The sequence below is a fragment of the Crocodylus porosus genome, unplaced genomic scaffold (assembly GCF_001723895.1).
Source record: "Crocodylus porosus isolate Cpor-Errol unplaced genomic scaffold, CroPor_comp1, whole genome shotgun sequence".
Lineage (NCBI taxonomy): Eukaryota > Metazoa > Chordata > Crocodylia > Crocodylidae > Crocodylus > Crocodylus porosus.
Genome location: NW_017728950.1, coordinates 15,059,354 through 15,077,741, shown reverse-complemented (window position 1 = coordinate 15,077,741; position 18,388 = coordinate 15,059,354). Strand labels below are relative to the sequence as shown.

The 18,388-nt window shown below is 41.6% G+C and overlaps 1 protein-coding gene across 2 annotated transcripts in view; it reads right to left on the bottom strand.

The window, feature by feature from the left end:
- The window catches only part of SRFBP1 (serum response factor binding protein 1), a 142,611-nt gene that overhangs the window by 31,588 nt on the left and 92,635 nt on the right, over window positions 1-18,388 (bottom strand). The window contains exon 4 of one of the 2 annotated variants that reach the window (XM_019555257.1): window positions 3,735-3,806. The exons of the other annotated variant lie outside the window; for it this stretch is intronic. Within the exon in view, the coding sequence (XP_019410802.1) occupies window positions 3,735-3,806 (72 nt within the window). The remainder of the gene's footprint in view (window positions 1-3,734; window positions 3,807-18,388) is intronic. 2 annotated transcript variants of the gene reach the window in all.

The following is an 18,388-nucleotide window of genomic DNA, read 5'->3' as shown; positions in this document are numbered from 1 at the left end:
GAGGGTAGGGCTAGGATTCAGAGTGACTTAGACAAATTGGAGAATTGGGCCAAAAGAAATCTCATGACATTCAACAAGGACAAGTGCAAAGTCCTGTACTTAGGACAGAACAATCCCATGCACCAGTACAGGCTGGGGGTTGATAGGCTGGGCAGCAGCTCTGCAGAAAAGAACCTGGGGATTATATTCAGCTTATTGTCCAATGCAAGTCAGCAGTGTGCCTTTGATGCCAAAAAGGCTAATGGCATGCTGGGCTGCATTGGTAGGTATGTTGCCAGTAGGTCAAGGGAAGTGATTATTACCCTGTATTTGGCACTGGTGAGGCCACATCTGGAGTACTGTGTTCAGTTTTGGGCCTGCAGGCTGCACTGCTCAAGCAGGGAGACGAGGGAGACAACGTGGCTCCATAGAACCCCTGCCAACCTGGCCCCATGCTCCGGCTGCTCCACTCTGGGCCACACTGGCGCTGGCCCTGGTGCTCTGGCATGGGCCGTGTGCTCCCATCTGGCTGTCACTGTGCTCTGCTCTGCCCATCAGCCGGCACCACATGGCTCCCAACTTCAACACCAGAACTGCAGGAGCTGGCCTGGCTGGCCCTGAGGACTGGGGCAATTGACCATGGTCCTCCTCTGTCTGCCTCCCCCCTCCTTCTTATCTGTATTTCCCTCAGCACAGGAAAGCAGGAACAGTTCCAGACCAGAAACCCTCAGAAGCCCCTGCCAGGCAGAGGCTTATAGCTGGGGTTTGGGGGGAGATTTGGAGGGGGGAAGGGCTGGGCTGGGTTGAGCCGGATTTGCTGCTGCGGCCATTTAGTTCTGCCACCTGCTCCCCCAGGTCCTATTGCTCCTGGATCCTGTCATCTTTGACAGGCAGCCAGGAGCAGATAAATATTCATTTTTTTTAAATACTGTAGGGGCCCTATGGGCTGGATAGAATTGCCTGGGGTGCCAGATCCAGCCCACAGGCCATATTTTGCCTGCCCCTGATCTAAAGTCAAAGATGATGAAGGAGATCTAAACTAAAAAATTGAGAGAGACAACATGAGACTCTCAAAATGGCTAAAAAATGGGTTAAATAAGAATAAACAGATAGACTTTGAATAGCTGTAGGCCAAACACAGAACAGACTTCAAAACTCTTAATCTCAAGGTACAGCTGTTTAGACGAACTGAGGAGTTTGAAGTACACACTTCCCTTTATGCTTTGAGTAGAGGAGGAGGAGAAGAGTGAATGAGTTTGTGAGTAGAGTTACCACAGTAACGCCCTGAGCTTGAGTGCTTACAGAACCTGCTCCTCCACAGTGCTAATGTATAAATGGGCAAGCACTTGAAAGAGACATAGCAAAGACAGAAAAGGAACTGGGGAGCTACATTTTATTAAAATACACTGACAGTTGTACCTTTTGTAACTGTTCTTGTGAGCAGAGATTGCATTCATGCAGGAGCATGTTCAAAGTAAAGCCTTGTTTTGCAGAGCCATATAATACAGAAACTTAATAGCAGAGGAGCTTTACAATTAAGATCCTTAGAATAATAATTCTAAAAATGGAATTTTGTAAGTGCCTGTTTATAGATAGGATTCTGAGAAAAACAAAACTCACCTTAAGGACTAAAGCATGCAGCTAGATGTGTCTATGAACACCATTATTGATGAAAAAATTCCCAAAGCCCAGGAATTCCATGGCATAAAAATCTTTCTTTGCAAGTTTGCTACAGTCATACTCAAAGAAAAATGAAGGAGTAGATGCAGGAGATTATTCGGTAAGATTAAACAAAAGAAACAAAACAAAACAAAAAACCACCAAAACAAATCCTACCACTTTCCTTTTTTTGGGTAACAAAACCTTACTGTGCTTAAAGTGTTCCAATGCAATATCAACAGTTGCTTTACTTCTGGGCCTTTGTATCGTTCAGTAATTCCATCAGTGAAAAGCCTAATGCTCTTGAACTCTTGGCCGTGCTACTTACCACAGTAACAGACATCAGCGTCACAATGTCTTAACCCATGATTTTTTTGAGATACAGACTTGCTGCAGAAGTCTTTTTAAAAACTCGAAAGTACCTTTTCCCCAGTACTATAAATCCTATTTCCTGGAAGTCTGTCCCCAGCTTTTCTCCTGTACGGAAATTTCATGCCCTACCTTTGAGAGCATGTCCTACTGATTCCCTGTCAGCAACACTGCAACCCTTTTTGTTCTTATCCTTTTTTGGCCATCATGTGAAGGAATGGTACAGAAGACAACACAGCAGAACTCTTACTAGACTTGTGCTATGTCAGACCCAAGAAGTCTTTCTTTTTTTTTTTTTTAATAGAGAATATGCTACATTACTCTTCAAATAGGAGATTAACCCAATTTTATCCATGGAACTATTCTTGCTGTATATGCTGGAGACTCCATAGACTAGAGAAATCACCAGAAACCTTTAGCAGCAGGCTGTACAGTTACTATACAGTCACCATAAAAAAAGAGGTCAAGCTTATTATGGGGAGATGGCCACATTTCATGTTTAGTTATACTTCATGGACATGGATGCAAAATTTCAGATTTCAGACTCCTCACGATCATTAGTTAGAGCACAGAGATCATGGGGAGAAGACAGCCTTTATGGAGTACCTAAACTTGTTTCTATCATTTGTTACTGATTCAGTATGATTCTGTTAAAAATACCTACCTTTAAGGGCACTTATTACTGCTTTTTGTTTTATTCCCTTCTCTGTTGCTGCTTATTTACTCTCTATGCAAATTTCCTTTGCTCTTTCCTCCAAATTCCATCCTGCAAAGCAACTCCTAATCATGACCCCCTCAGACATTCCACCTGCTAGTGACATCAGGAATGGAATAGTTATTATTTAACTAAGCATCTTCATTGGATTTCAGAGGAGACATGTCAACAAGATTAACAGAGAACAGGAAGTTCACACACAATTACGATTTTAGGCTGTCCGTAGACTCAAACAGACGTCATGATGCTGGCTACATGCTATGAAAGATTTTGTCTGCTATTGCAAGAGTTAGAATTTTTTCTTTTAAGTGAAAGCTTTGACTGGGCAAAATTAAGTCAGTCATTTGAGCCACAAACATGGAATGCCAATAAAAAATAAATAATGAATAAGTCCAGTTCACTTAGCCTTTTATGAGGTGAGTCTGAGGGAACTGGGCTGATTTAATTTGGAGAAGAGAAGACTGAGGTGGGATTTAATAGCAGCCTTCAGCTACCTGAAGGGGGGATCCAAAGAGGATGGAGCTAGACTGATCTCAGTGGTCGTAGGTGACAGAAAAAGGAGCAACAGTCTCAAGTTGCAGCAAGGGAAGTTTAGGTCAAATATTAGGAAAAACTCTCACTAGGAGGGTAAGTAAAGCACAGGAACAGGTTACCCAGAGAGGCTGTGGAATCTCTTCCCCTGGAGGTTTTTAAGACCTGGGTAGACGGTCTTGGCTGAGATGATCTAGTTAGGGATTGTCCTGCTTTGAGCAGGGGGTTGGACTATATGACCTCCTGAGGTCCCTTCCAACCATAATATTCTAAGACTCTATGAATCTAATGCCAAATACATAACAGACGTGACCAATTACCTAGCTGCCTGTGACTGGAGGACACGAGTTCCACCTGCTTTAATGACAAGCCACTTCTACTAAATTGCAATTTGTAGATGCACGTCATAACATACAAATATAATTCCAGATTATAGGCATAATTATCTATAATAGTTATTTTAATGTATTTTTAAACTCACCATTTTGCAGACACTCTCAAAATTAATTTCTTTTTCAAGAGCAAATTTGGTTACTTGATCTGGTTTAATTTCCTGTGGAAGAAAACATTACTTATTCTCTTTAAATATAAATAAAAACAGTATTTCATTATATAAATGTCTATTCCAAAGGGAAATCTTAGGGGTTTACTAGAGTTTGGGGCTTTCCCATTAATCTCAAAGGATAAATGATCAGTGCCTAAAAACAGCAAACACAAATATTCCTCTGAATTTTATGGATATGTTTAGTGAACCTGCTTCCAAGATTCACTAAAGCTTACTCAGGGTCTGATTCTGTGCGTTAATATCATACCCATTGCAAAAATATCTGATTATACTGAATGAACGGATTCTGCAAAATCATGATCTTATTTATAGAAACATTCAGTTGCCTCAATCTGTGTTAAAATATAGACTGTAAAAGGTTAAGAAATGCCAATTTACCACAGACACTGAAATTACTATGAGACCTCTAAGCATATATAAATACATAGGTTTGATTAAAACCTTGAAATTGAGGTTGAAAGGGAAAACTACTTACCTGTAATTCTGCTTCACTAAAGACACCATCTGTGCAGGGTTCTCACTGTTGGATCTCAGCATTGCCATTAGGAGATGAGACCCAGCAGTGAGAAACCCAATATAGATGCTATCTTTAGGACTCTATTTTTCTGAACCATGCCCACAATGAGGACAGATGTTTATAAATATGAAAAAAAAATGAACATACTTGGAAGCTACATACAATCAAATAATCTTGGAAGCTACATATATTCAATAGTCAGTTTAAAGATCTTATATTGCCTTACACATTTTTGTCCAAGGGCACTTGAGCAAATAAACCATATTACAGATCAACTGCTTGCCAGCAATCCATTTCAAAATAGATTTTATACAGCTAGGCTACATGAAGTGACTTTTCCATGTATTTGTTGTTTTGAAAAGTACAAGTCCCTTATAAAACCGTGTAAAGGAAGGAATTGAACCGTGTTTGTCAGTAGTGTTCTGGTTTACCTTTTACCAGGATGCTTGTAGTGCTAAGCTGTGGAAAAAATAAATCTATACACTAGGTATTCAAAATAGTAGAAATTTGGAGGCTCACAAGATTCTTCAATGTGCTGCACTTGCACCTGGAAAACGGTTTCAAATCCAGACACCCCATTATAAGAAAGGTATTAAGTGAAGGAAGCTCAAAGCAACTAGAATGATGACTGGTCTAGAACAGGTAACAAGTAAGTAAAGACTAACATATATACAACAACAGGTAGGCTGTTGTTTTTCACATAACATCTGAAAAATATAAACATAAAAAAGCAAGCCACCTCATCCTCACAAGGTTGTTATTGATCTTGGTATCATTTTCACTTACTTAAAAGGGCCTTCCAGACCTCTAATTATCCCACTTCTTTCAGCTTTTTACATTTCATCATATTGCTCCCTTAGGCTAGGGACAGAAGTTACACATAAACTGGTTTAAGTGGTCAGAAACCAATTTAAACCTGTCACAGATCCATGGGCGACTGGTGCCGCCTTAGTCAGGGGGGGCACTGGCACTCCCACCTGCTCCCCTGCCCATTGCCTAAGTGGCGAGCACGGCCGATCAGGGATGCACTGGCACTCTCAAGGGGTGCACGTGCACCTCATTGTACCCCCTACGCATTGCCACCGAACACAACACAAGTTCAGTGCACATAAACCAGTTTCAAAATGGCTGAAACTGGGTTAAGATAAACCTGGTTGAATGCAGTATCAGACTTAACTGATTGAGGTCAAACCAGTTTATGGAACTTCTGTCCCAGACCCCTTCCTGGTTTAAGTTAAATCAGAGTCCCCTAGCTGTGCTGGGCTGTGTTGCACTGTCTGCTCCAGAAAGTTGAGCTGCACCCACCCCTCTGCTCTCTAGCCAGAGCAGGGGTGGGGGTGTGGCCAGATACTGGTTAGGCATGGCCCCCTGAGGCAAGCAGGGTAGGGAGGGGGCTTATTCCCCCCTCCCACCCCTCTCTGCTTGGGACCCCAGCTGGGTCTGGGGTCTCTCCCCCCTCGCCGCTCCAGGGGTGGGGACATGGCCAGATTCTAGCCAGCAAGGCGCACTGAAGTGAAGGGGGGAGGGAGGGGATTTATTCCCCCTCTCCAGCCTCTTTCTCACCGGGGAACTGCAGCTGGGGTCTGCCAGCCGCAGTGCCCCCCGCCAACTTCTGACCTGAGCCACTGCAGGTATGTGGCTGCATTTCTGGAATCAAAACATCAGTGTCTATTCACTTGCTTGGCAGTACAATCTACACAGGTTAGACTAACCTGCAAAGACTGAATCAATTCAGGTTCAGGCTCTTTGAATGTCTGTTCTTAGCTTTAATGTAAGACAACTTGTGTGTCCCCGTGGTTCTTTTTTAATGCCCACATTTCCAGGTAGTCTCTTTACCTTCTTATTAATGATTCTCACATCTTTTCTTCCTCCTAATTAATTAATGTCCTGGCCATCCTCTTAGACTGTAAGCTAATTTAGAATAGGAGAGCTGCATACTTTAAAACAATTAAACATAACAACCCTAGCAGCAAAGTATAACCAAGCAAAATGGTTTGAAATTAAAAGTAAAATTCATTTGATATAGAAGTCAGGAAAAACTTGCTGACAGTGAAAACCAGTAGCCTGTAAAATCATCTCCCGAAGGTACTGGTGGAAGCCCAATCACTTGGCACATTCAAAACCAGACTAGAAAAACACTAGTAAATGTAGGAAACAATTCTGCATTGGCAGGTAGACAGAGTGGATGATCTAATAGGTCTTTTCCATCTCTACATTCTATGATTCAGTTCTCCATGACTTTTCAAATATTTCACAGATGAAGAAAATAAGTCAGAGTTGTTAAGTGATGTGCCTACCGTCACATAGCAGGTCAGAAGGCTAAGAAAGAAGAGCTCTGGCTCCCTGTGGAGTGATTTAAACAGTAGTGGTGAACCTTAAAAAAAAATATATATATATATATATTTTTGAAGTGGACCAAACCTTAATAAGAAATGGGCCAATGGGCCACATAAAAAAGCATCATAGTTCTATACTTTGACATATCCTAATATTAAGTATTTTATGTAATAGTAGAAAGGAAAGTATATATTTTAAGCAAATTCAGGCTTATTAATGCATAGTAAAAAGTTTAATAATAATATTCTATACTATTATTTTATATTTTAAATAATTACATTTTAAAATGAAATGGTACCCTGTGCAAGCAGCAGAGATTGAGGTTGATGGACCACTGAACTGTATTAGCCTGTAAAGGAGCTAGATGTTTACCAGCTTGTAAGAAGCTGGATGTTTTCCTAGTGTTGGTGGCAAATTGCAGGAGCTAAGCAATACCGTTGCTACTTGGCCCCTATTTTCATGCTGGGGAATTCAGTGGGGGAGTGTGAGGTGAATGGCAGTGATGTTCAATTCCTGAGCTCAGGAGCTGTGAGAAAGCTGTCGCTCCATCCAGAGTGCAGTGAGCTCAGAGCTTTCAGGCAACTCTGGAGCCCTGAAGGTGAGCATCACCATCACTGCAGCTGTTTGGCTCATCAATGCATTAACTGGATTTATAATACCTAGATGTATTTGATTAAATACTAATTTGATATTAAGAAAATTAGTTGGTTTAATATGTGGTGGTCCTTAACAATGTTTTCTTTTTCTAAATAGATACTAAGCTGCAGTAAAATGGATGAGTCAGTGCCAGTGTTTTGAATTGAAATGTTATATAAATTCAATCAGATGTAAACACTTTATAAAAACAAATTCAGAGTACACACACATGCAAACCCTTTCTTTATGGTGGGGTTGTTAAAATATGGCTTGGGAACCAGATCCGGCCCAGAGGGGTCCCACCTGGTTCAGGTGCCATCTGGCCTCTGGCCCTTTTCCCTGGGCATGCAGCAGGGTTGAGGCAGCTACACAGCTAGACTGCCTTTCTAGGCAGCCCAGGTGGTGGCAGTGACTCCTTCCAGCTGCTGCCATCACTGTCCCCAGCCCCATGGTACTGGAGGGGACTCGCACACAGACCTGACCCTGGTCCGCCCTGCGCCCACTCTGGACTTGGCCTGGACTTGGAGCAGTTGGAACCTGCTTGCCCTGCCACCAGCCCACCCCAGGCCTGCTCCAGACTCGCCTGCAAATGCTAAGCAGTGGCAACAGCATCGCTGGCCATGCAGAGGCTGCTGCTCTGCACAGGGGAGAAGAAACACCTTCCCTTCATCACTGCTGGGCCCTTCTTGCTGCAGACATCCAGAGCCCATGTCTGGGCTGCCTTGTGGCTCTTCTGCATTGCCACCACTGTTTTACTAGGTGGCCTGGATGGCAGTGGAGAGGAGCCACAGGGTAGTTTGTGCATGGGCTCCAGGCACCTGCAGGAAGAAGGGCCTGACAGTGGTGAGGGGGAGGGACCATTTTTCCCCTGTGCCAAGCAGCAGCTTCTGCCTGGCTGTTGCCCAGCATAGGCAGGTGGTCCAGAGCAAGCACAGGGCAGGGTAGAGTCAGATCTATGCATATGGGTTTTTGCTGGTCTGGAGCAGGCACAAAGCAGGCTTGGGGTGGGGAGGAGCTGCAGGGTGCGCAGGTTCTGGGCTGCTTCAAGGGGGTGGGAGGATGGAGCAGTGCTGACTGGCCCACAGCAGCTCCCCAGAAGTGCCTGCCCCTGGGCTAGAGGTTGAGCAGTGCTGATTTAGAAAAACATCATCATATTCAGAATAATGTATTTTTCTAATTTTAACACTCCAGATGGAGAAATGTTACAATAGACATTTCAGAGAGAATTTATATACAAGAGCGTCATTCTTTCATCATTATTACTTTATGGTAAAACTATCTTAAAAATTGCAAGCAAGATTAGTTGAGAAATAGTTAGTGGTGTGGGAGAAAACCGCAGAATTCTCCACAGAAACAGCATTCTTTTTCCAGTGCTTACATAAAGGAAGCCTCTCCTTGAAGCATAACCTTGTCATGGTGGAGAGGTGTGTGCATTCCAGTGATCCTCAGAGGTATGTCATCTGGAGTCTTGTACTCCTGGTAGGGTCCCCCCCGTGAACAGATCTGAGGTGAGGTTCCAGACTAAGCATGGTCCAAACTCCTGAAGACCCCAATGGTGCAACAGGCATATCTGAGGACCTGCCGATTCTCTGTGACTGTGAAGGCAGAAGAGGGCTGAAGCAGGATGGAGGTCTCCAGTTGTCTTGGACTTCCTTGCCATTGGGTTCAGGGCTCCCTCCTGTCAAGCCTGTCGCTTGCGCACTGGCTTCCCCATGTTAAACAATGTCACACGCAGGCCTCTGCTAGGAATGTTAACATCCACCACAAATCAAGTCCTGCAGTGATGGATGAGTGGCAGAGAGGCCAGGAACGAGGATTTCTGGGAGTCCCAAGTCACAAATCTGCATGTAGGCAGAGGTTGTGTGATAGTCATTTTGTACTAACCAAGACAGAAATACAATTTGGCAGCTGCAGCCATGACTGAGCAATCCTCTTTAGGATCCCCTCTGGTCATCCTGAATGGGGAAGGGGCTAAAAAAGGTGCCCTAAACATAGGCTGTCTCAACCCCCTCAATTGGACTGCCATATCCAGTGGGATCAATCTACTTGCAGCTGAAAACAACAAAATAAAGTACTAGAGTTCACCACATGGAATATCCGCATTTTCATGGTCTCCTTGAACAGTGAGTGTCCTGAAAGAAGAACTGCCATAGTACTAGAGAACTCACAAGACATGACATCGATGTTGCTACCCTAAGCAAGACCCACTGGGCAGATGAAGGTTGGTTGAAAGGAGGAGGTGGCTATACGTCCTTTTGGAAAGAAAAAAAGTCACCTGAAAAGAGGTGCATTCATGGGGTTGGCTTTGCCATCAAGAATGAGATGGTCAGCCAGCTTTCAGAACTCCTTGTGGGCATTAAGGAATGTCTTATGATTCTCCACCTCAAGCTCAGTAATAACCAGCATATGCTACAATCAACAGCGCATATGTCTCCACACGTGATGATGAAGAAGACAACAAGGAACAGTTCTACTGTGCTCTTGACAGTCCTGACTGCCACAGCCAAGGAAGACAAGCTCATCCTCATGGGTGACATTCTGAACTGGCACCACTGGGGAAGAGGGGATGGGGAAAGTCAAATCTAACGGTATCCTCCTCAGCAAATGTGCAGAGTGCAACTTGCTCATCATGAATACCATTTTCAGACAAAGTGGTAAATATAAAACCACTTGGAAACATCCATGCTCCAATCAGTAGCACCTTCTTGACTATATTGTCAGAGCCCATTACTGTATTGTTCTCCGTATCACCCAAGTCCTGAGAGGTGCAGATGACTGCTAGACGGACTACTGTTTAGTCAGATCAATCATGGACACACAGTTTGCGCCACATCATAAACAACCAAAAGGAATACAGAAGAGATTTAAACATCATGGCACAACAAGACCAAGCTAAATGCGAGGCACTTCAGCAACGCCTTACTAACAGGCTCTCTGACCTACCTGATGACATCAAGGACAACCAGGCACATTGAAAGGAGCTTAAAAATGTTATTCACAAGCCATGCTCTGAATCAATTAGATACACCACTTACCATCACCAACATTGGTTTGATGAGAACAATGGGGAAATCCTAGCACTTATCCATCAGAAGTGAGCCACAGGTAGCAAAATGAACCCTCCAACTAGCAAAAATGAGACTTACTACCAGCTGAAAGCTGTAGTTCAGCGGAAGCTATGGGACATCAAGAACCAGTGGTAGCAAGTGAAGATGATGGAGATCCAGAGTTTTGCTCACCAACATGACATAAGTAGTTTCTTTCAAGCAATAAAAGCCATCCACAGGCCACAGTCCGATGGCCCAACCCCTCTGCAATCCCAGGACAGCTCCACTGTTCTCACAATGTATTCATCAAGCAACACTCGAAGGAGTAAAGACTCTATTCAACTGTTAATCAGAGGCCTCAGCTGCCCCATCCTCCAAGGAAGTTTGGTGTGCCATCACTCAGACCAAGAACAATAATGTGCCAGGCCCAGATGGCATCCCCAAAGAGGTCTTCAAAGCTGGTGGAACAGTACTAGTGCAAAAAATTTTATCAACTTCTCATCAAAATATGGGTTAATGAGGAAATTCCACCTGACTTAAAGAATGCCAGCATTGTGACCATCTTCAAGAAAGTGGACAAGTAAGTGTGTAGGAACTACTGAGGCACTGTCATCCTCTCTGTTGCTAGGAAGATTTTTACACGCATCCTTCTGAATTGCCTCCTCTCCCTAGCCAAAGATGTTCTTCCAGAATTGCCGCTTTAGACCATCTAAGGGTAACACCAACATGATTTTTGTTGCATGACAGATCAAAAGGTATAAAGAGCAACACCAGGAGCTGTTTATGGCATTCATTGACCTAACCAAGACATATGACCCCATCAATCGTGAAGCCTTATGGAAGACGCTGGCTAGGTTTGGTTGTCCACTGAAGTTCATCAATGTTCTCAGGCTACTCCATGAGTGGATGATCACCACAGGCTTTTGCAATGGATCAGAGTCAGACCCATTTACCATCTGTACTGGTGTTAAGCAGGGCTGCGTCATCACCCCAACCTTTTTTTCCATCTATCTTGCTGTGATTTTGATTCTCATCCATTACCACTTTCCTTCTGGAATTGGGGTTGAGTATTGAATGGACGGTCAGCTTTTCAACCTGCGATGCCCTCACAGCAAAACCAGTTACTAAAACTGGCATCACTGACAATCAGTATGCTGATGACTGTGTTATCCTTGCGCATGATGAGAATGATCTGTAGTCTACGCTTGGGCTTTTCTCAGGTGCTTGTCGCAGCCTGGGACTCTCCCTTAGCATTGGGAAGACAAAGGTGCGCCATCAGCTTGCTCCAGCACAAGCTGCCCCTCTTCCTCCACAAATTACCACTGGTGGAGAAACCCTGGAAAATGTTGAGCATTTTCCACACCCTGGCAGTCACCTCTCCCAGTTAATGTTAATATAGAACCTGAACGTAGGATTTGCTGTGCCAGTGTATCATACAGAAAGCCGCTTTGCTGTGTTTTTGCTGACTGAAATCTGCAGATGGAAACTAAGATCCTGTTCTACAATGTAGTGGTTATCCCCATGCTCCTCAATAGGTGTGAGATGTGGGTGAAGCCATATTAAACACGTGGAATGGTTCTATCAGCATTACCTCAGGAAGATCCTTTGCATTAGATGGAAAGATGATTGAACCAGTGCCAGTATCCTCTCTGCAGCTAACATAACCAGCACTGAGGCAAAGATCATTAAACATCAAACCTGCTGGGCTGGCCAGCGTGTGTGGATGGCTGACACTTGTTACCTGAAGCAAGTCTTCTCCTCTAAACTTAGTCATGGTAAGAAGACCCACAGAGGACAGAGGAAGCACTACAAGAACACTGTGAAAGCGTACCTTAAGAAGAGTAGCATCAACTCTACAAATTAGGAAGTGCTGGCTGGGAACAGGTTTCTATGCAGCTGCACCATACTTCAAGCTACAGCCCACTTTGAAGAGAACCATCTTGCTCAGGAAGCCAAGAAATGGCCGAGGAGGAAGGAAAGTGCACAACATCCTGGCCAACAGTTGTGCCCTCTCCTTATATACTCTATGCATTTTTGTGACTTAATCTCTCTGTTTGGAAAGGAAGTTCCCAAAAAATGTTAGCTGAAGGAAAACCATGACTAGTTTACTGACACCTGATAAAGAGAAGGATGACAACAACGACCATCCTCCCACCATTTAGGCTCATAACCTAGTTTTCTAGCCCCTCCCCACCTCCCAACCCAGTGCAGTTTGAACCAGCACCTCTCACTTCCCAAGTGAGTGCCCTTACAACCAGGTTAGGACTTAGGGATTGTCAAGAGCACCCTCCATCTGTCCTGTTGAAACTGGCCTACTGGACAACCAAGAGAAGAATGGCCAGGAGCATAAATTAGAGGCTTAGCTAGAGGCAGTGCGCAGGGAGGCCTGGGTTTCTGGGCTATCCCACTATCATTGCCTGTTTTAGATAATGACTGTTACAGACAAGACACAAAAACACCATTGGAAAAATGCCCCATAAATACCTACCTGCCCAGCTAAGAGGAGCACATTTAGTATAACTGACAAACCATTAAAATGATATTTATATAAATTAAACAATCCTATTATAGTGAAGAAAAAGACTTAATTCTAAACACTAATGTGCCAAGCAGAAATGATATTTTCAATTTTAATTTCAGATCCTCATTAAGATTACTCAGAATGAAGTTGCGTCTACGAGGTGCTGAGCAGCAACCAAATACAGACTACAGAATACAATCCCTGGCCTGACAAAAACAGAAATAGATTATATTTTATTAAATAGCTTTAAAAAAAATCTAGTGGAATAGGCAAACATACAAATTAGAGCTGGAAGAGAACAATGCAGAAGTGTTAAAAAGAAATAAAATGTATTCTCAACTGTCTTGTCTAGTACAGCTTTAGATGACTCAGGAAAGATTTTCTAACACTTCCCTAGGGATATGATACCAACATCTAGAAGACCTCAGTATTAAAAAATTTTGCCTGATATTCAGCTGACACTTTTCTGTTCAGCTTTACGCCCATTACTTCTACTCATATGCACATATGCTACTGAAATATTCTTCCTCTTAAATGTTTACACCTTTGTATATTGTCATGTTATATACACTTTCCTTGGTTGTCAGAAGTGTAGCATCTTTCCTCTTAAATCTCTTAATAACTTTTGCTTATCTTATTTAAAATTCCCTTCAATTTTTATGATCTTGGAAACAATTTTTATCTTAAATGAGTATTAAATGATAAGATTAGACCATAAACAGACAGTACTACACTGACAAGAACTCTTGAAAGTATTTTAGATGAAATTTCAGTAGTGTCATATTGAAAATGACTTTCTTTGCACTACATGGTGATATGAAGGAGCACAGATCAAAACTGTAATGAAAATTTTGCTGCCATAATGTATCCTAAGCTTGTCTTTAATTAGCTATTTATTACTTCACATAAATCCTTTTAGTTATTACATTTTCTAAATATATTTCCTCAGTTGTGTTTTTATTTCAAATTACATTTGTACAAGCATAATACTAACCTGACCTTCTTCTTAGTCTTTCAGGTTCATTTTGCTATTTCCTGTCCATCGTTATACACTAAGTCTCATAGTAGAAGGCTAATTTTGGAGTTTTTTAAGGCAGCAACCTGCTTCTTAAAGTGCCACTTTTCTAATGACTTATGGTTGGTCAGTCTAGTGTCATGATTAACTTAATACTCAATTTATGTCTTTTGTCTGAAAAACAGTAATTTAGTTCATTAAGAACATAAATACTTTATGACTGATGGTTGCAAAGCACTGAAGGCATGTGCTCTCACACATGGAAACAGAGCACACTGAAAGAGAAAAAAATTGTGCACCTGCTTGGATATATACTTCAGTTAATACAAAGGGTCACATACTTTCCAAGCAAGAACTAGGGGCTAGGTCCTACTCACCGATTAACCTGTCTGCTTTTGTTCGCTGTAGCCTTAAGATTATAACACAAAAAGTGGGAAGGAGGATGACCGAACCCCATTTTCTATTAACAGTTTTTTCAGGGACTCAGTCTGGGTGAAATAGAATTGTGCTTAGATGTAATTACCACTTTGGGCACCGACAGACTTAAGTGGAATAGCAACTGGCTCTAAAACTATATTAGGGATATGGGTCAGATATAGGGCCGCATTTCAAAGAAGTGTTGTGTGCCAGTTTATTCTCTGATTACCACTCGATTGATATCATATTCTTTTTTTAACCAAACAATCTAGGATGGTAGATCTGAAATAGTAGAAAAACTATTTTTTGTCCTGGCATATTTTAAAACTTCAAACTTTGACAGCTATTATATACAAGTCTTCATGAATTTCAGCAGATGGGAATCTCATTAAGGGTCCATTGTAACAACAAAAGAAGCACCCAAACTATTTCTAAAAAATTGTTTTACCAGATGTGACATCTACACTTATCCTTCACAATGCTGCCAAGGTTTATTCAAATACAATATAGTACGTATTTTAGCAAAGAAACCTACAATTTGATATCCAGCTTCCTTCAAATTCCAATTTAGATTCTGGATTCTTGTAAATGTATGTACAATTTTAAAAGTAAGAAGTCAATAATACATCAAAAGATTTATATAAAGATAATGTTCATCATGTACCACATTAACCAGTTGAATATTATTGCAGAATTAGAGCAATATACTTAACACAAGGAAAATAAAATTCAGGCTTCTACAGCTCTATTACTTTCCAAGCCACATATATAATTCATTAACAATCCCTGCAACTCCGCAAAGGGTCAGCAGATTTTAACATAATCTGTTTTTCATCATGTGTCACTTTCTCTCTTCCAGAGAATACCACCTCTTTGCTTGGCCTAAGTTAGTTTAATATTCTACATTTTAAATCACTATTCTCTAAGCTGTGTTGCAACTTCCTGTATAATTTATTAACTGAGAGACAAACTGTTGTGGTGGTGAATAAAATATATTCTTATTAGTGTAGATAAAATTATGGTAACCATCTTTTTGTTTTGTGTTTGTATCATGTCCAGCTCCCAGTTGTGACTGTGATACTACCACAACATTACCAATAATAAGAATTTAGAAAGATTAATTATTCAGAGAAATATTCAGCCCAACTCACAAGACATCTATGCAACAGATGGGATAACTATGGTAAGCTGCAAAGCTGCTCTGCCCATTCATGCATGCATCGCCACAGGGTGCAAGACATGTAGAAAGCTATATTCTTTATTTATTTGAATTGAAACTAGACAATGCTCATGAAAAATCACAATATTAAGTAATAAAAATATAGAGATTTGCACAGTAATTGTATATTTAAATAGCGTGGCTTACTAAGCCATAACACTTTTTATTCTCTGCACAAGGAACAGTTAAATTTTGCCTTTTGATTTTGAATTACTCATCTGCTTGAGGTCTCAATGCTAACATTTCAGAAATGGAAACACCTCCCCCTCCACAGCCTCCAAACAATCCTAGGATTTTTTGTTGTTTGTCCATTTTTAAATAGAACTAAAACAGAAAAAGACAATAAAAGCAACCTTAGATTCCAGCTCATGAATTTACAAGTCAGGAAACCAATAGGCAGCCATGCAAAGTACAAGCACTGGTGAGATCTAGTTCTTACTTGATCCTATACCACAGTCAGGGATTTAATGTGGGGTGATTTAAGCTGTAGTCTAATGCAGACCACATTCAGTTATGTAATTGTCAGCTACTGTAAAATCAGAAATCTCTTTAATCACCTGAAGAGATGATGATAAGACAATTTTTTTTCCCTAGAAACTGTTACTGCGCGTTGGTGGCTACTACTACTTGTACAGATTCACAGAAGTTTAGGACTGGAAGGGACCTCTTAAGATCACTGGGTCAAGCACCAGGCAGGAGACTGCTCCAGTCAAATAACCCCAGCAAGGTGTGCTTCCAGTCTCCTTTTGAAGATCTCCAGGGGAGGTGCCTGCACCACCCCTGCTGGAAGTCCATTCCAGAGCCTGATCCCACAAACTGTGAAGAAGTTTTTCCTTATATCTACTCACAGCAGTCCAAAGTGACTGATTTTCAGAACTGGACATTGATGCACAGCTTATGAAACTTTTTTCTAGCAGACATCAACAAAATGAAGTTTGAGCAGTCTAAGCTGAAGTTTGCCAGTGGCCAGCTCACCGTAAAGTATGTCGTTGGGGATCTGGCCATTTCTTATATGAGTCACATGTCCTAACCAACAAAGGTAGAGGTGTGTCCTTGTCTCAGGGGCAAGAACATACTGGGTTTTGGTCCATTACAGAACAGAGAAGTTGAAGATTTTGTCATGCCATGAGCCTGTCTCCTTATCTTAGAGGGGAATCAAGTTGGTCAAGCGTGACTTGCTTTTAGAGAATCCATGATGGCTCTTTCTGATCGCTTTGTTCTAAGCCCATCTTCAAGAAACGGGGGAAAGAGAACAAGGTGATGGGCACAACGTTAGCCCTCTTCCAGTCTTCTGGGACCTCTCCCAGAATTCTTCAAGATCTCCTCCAGCCTCTACCCAACAGTTATAGATTGCTTGCTCTAATAGTATAATAAATGACCTCTGATTGGTTTTATTAAATTTTTTCACTGAAATTTTTGGAACTGGACTGAATCAGATCTCTTGTGGACCTGGAAAATGTTAATTAATGGGGATTTATATCCTTAAGAAAGTATATGGAATGCTGTTGAACACTGTCCTGCTTCTCTTTCCCTTAATTTATGATCTTTGTTGACAAAGCTGTTTTGTTTTGACAAATGATCTAAGCATTTTAACAAAAATATATCTATTATAGCAAAGTAGTATCTAATACATTTGGTTACATCAATCACAACTGCTAATATTTTAAGATAAAGCTATGATATAGTAACTTGGATTATTTGATGTAATGTCTCTTTTCAGGCCTGGTGCTTTGTTTAATTGCATATTATTACTGGTTTAGACAGATATATTGATGGCTTCTTTTACTTTGTTGCCCAAGCTAGCTGTTACATCTGGAAAGGTTCATGCTATGGTCCCTCAGAAACAACCTTTGGGGCCTTCTGCTTAGTCATATTTCTTCAGCTTGGCCTAGGCCCCTGCAAATGGCCAAAGCTGACAACATGAAGGATCACTTCCCCTGATTTGCCAACAACATTCCTGTTAATAAAGCCCAGTATGATGCAAGCCTTTTTTGCAACAAAAGCATATTGTTGGCTCACCTACTCTGGATTCCTTTAAGAAACACTTGGATGCCTATCTTGCTGGGATCATTTGACCCCTACTGACTGACTGCGTGCCCTTTGGGAAGGGGGCTGGACCCGATGATCTTGTGATACCCCTAATGTCTAAGGCTAATTTTAGACAAGATAAAGTTTATATAGGGGATGACAATAGGCAGGTGCATATTAATCAAAAGTAGCACCTATTACAAATGTTTTTACATTTTGTACCTTATTTAGTAAGCATTTAAATATTTTAGCCGAGCAATAGGAGTATGGAACCTGGGTCGACTTTGGGATTTTGGTTCTTTAGTCCTGAATTACAGTTCTTGTTGAATTGCCCACTTGCAAGTATACCTGTTTAGCTCTATCCAGCAACTTAATTTTTTAAACCTAGGTGTAAAGGTCCTTTCCTTAACAGGCTGGCCACCAGTTAGAGGCATTTGAAGACGTTAGGACTTAAAACATTTTACGATTAAACTGCTTTCAAATACTGATAAGATGGTTAAGCCTTTAGATAAATATGCATTTTAAAATTTTAATCTTTGCTTGATATGCCTTAACTGTACTGTTTAGTAATTATCTTTTCCATAATTTGTTAGTAAAATTCATAAAATAGGCATCAGAAATTACGCATTCTTCTATTGCAATTATTTAATTTTGGTGGGACTGGTTTTTTGAATTTTTGTTGGTTCTCAGAATCCATCTGAGAATAACACCAGAACCTCACCTGACCACCGTGAATTCTCAAAGAGGATAGCTAATTTCATAGACATTAGGGCTGGAAGGGACCTCGGGAGATCATCGAGTCCAGCCCCCTGCCCAAAGGGCAGGAAGTCAGC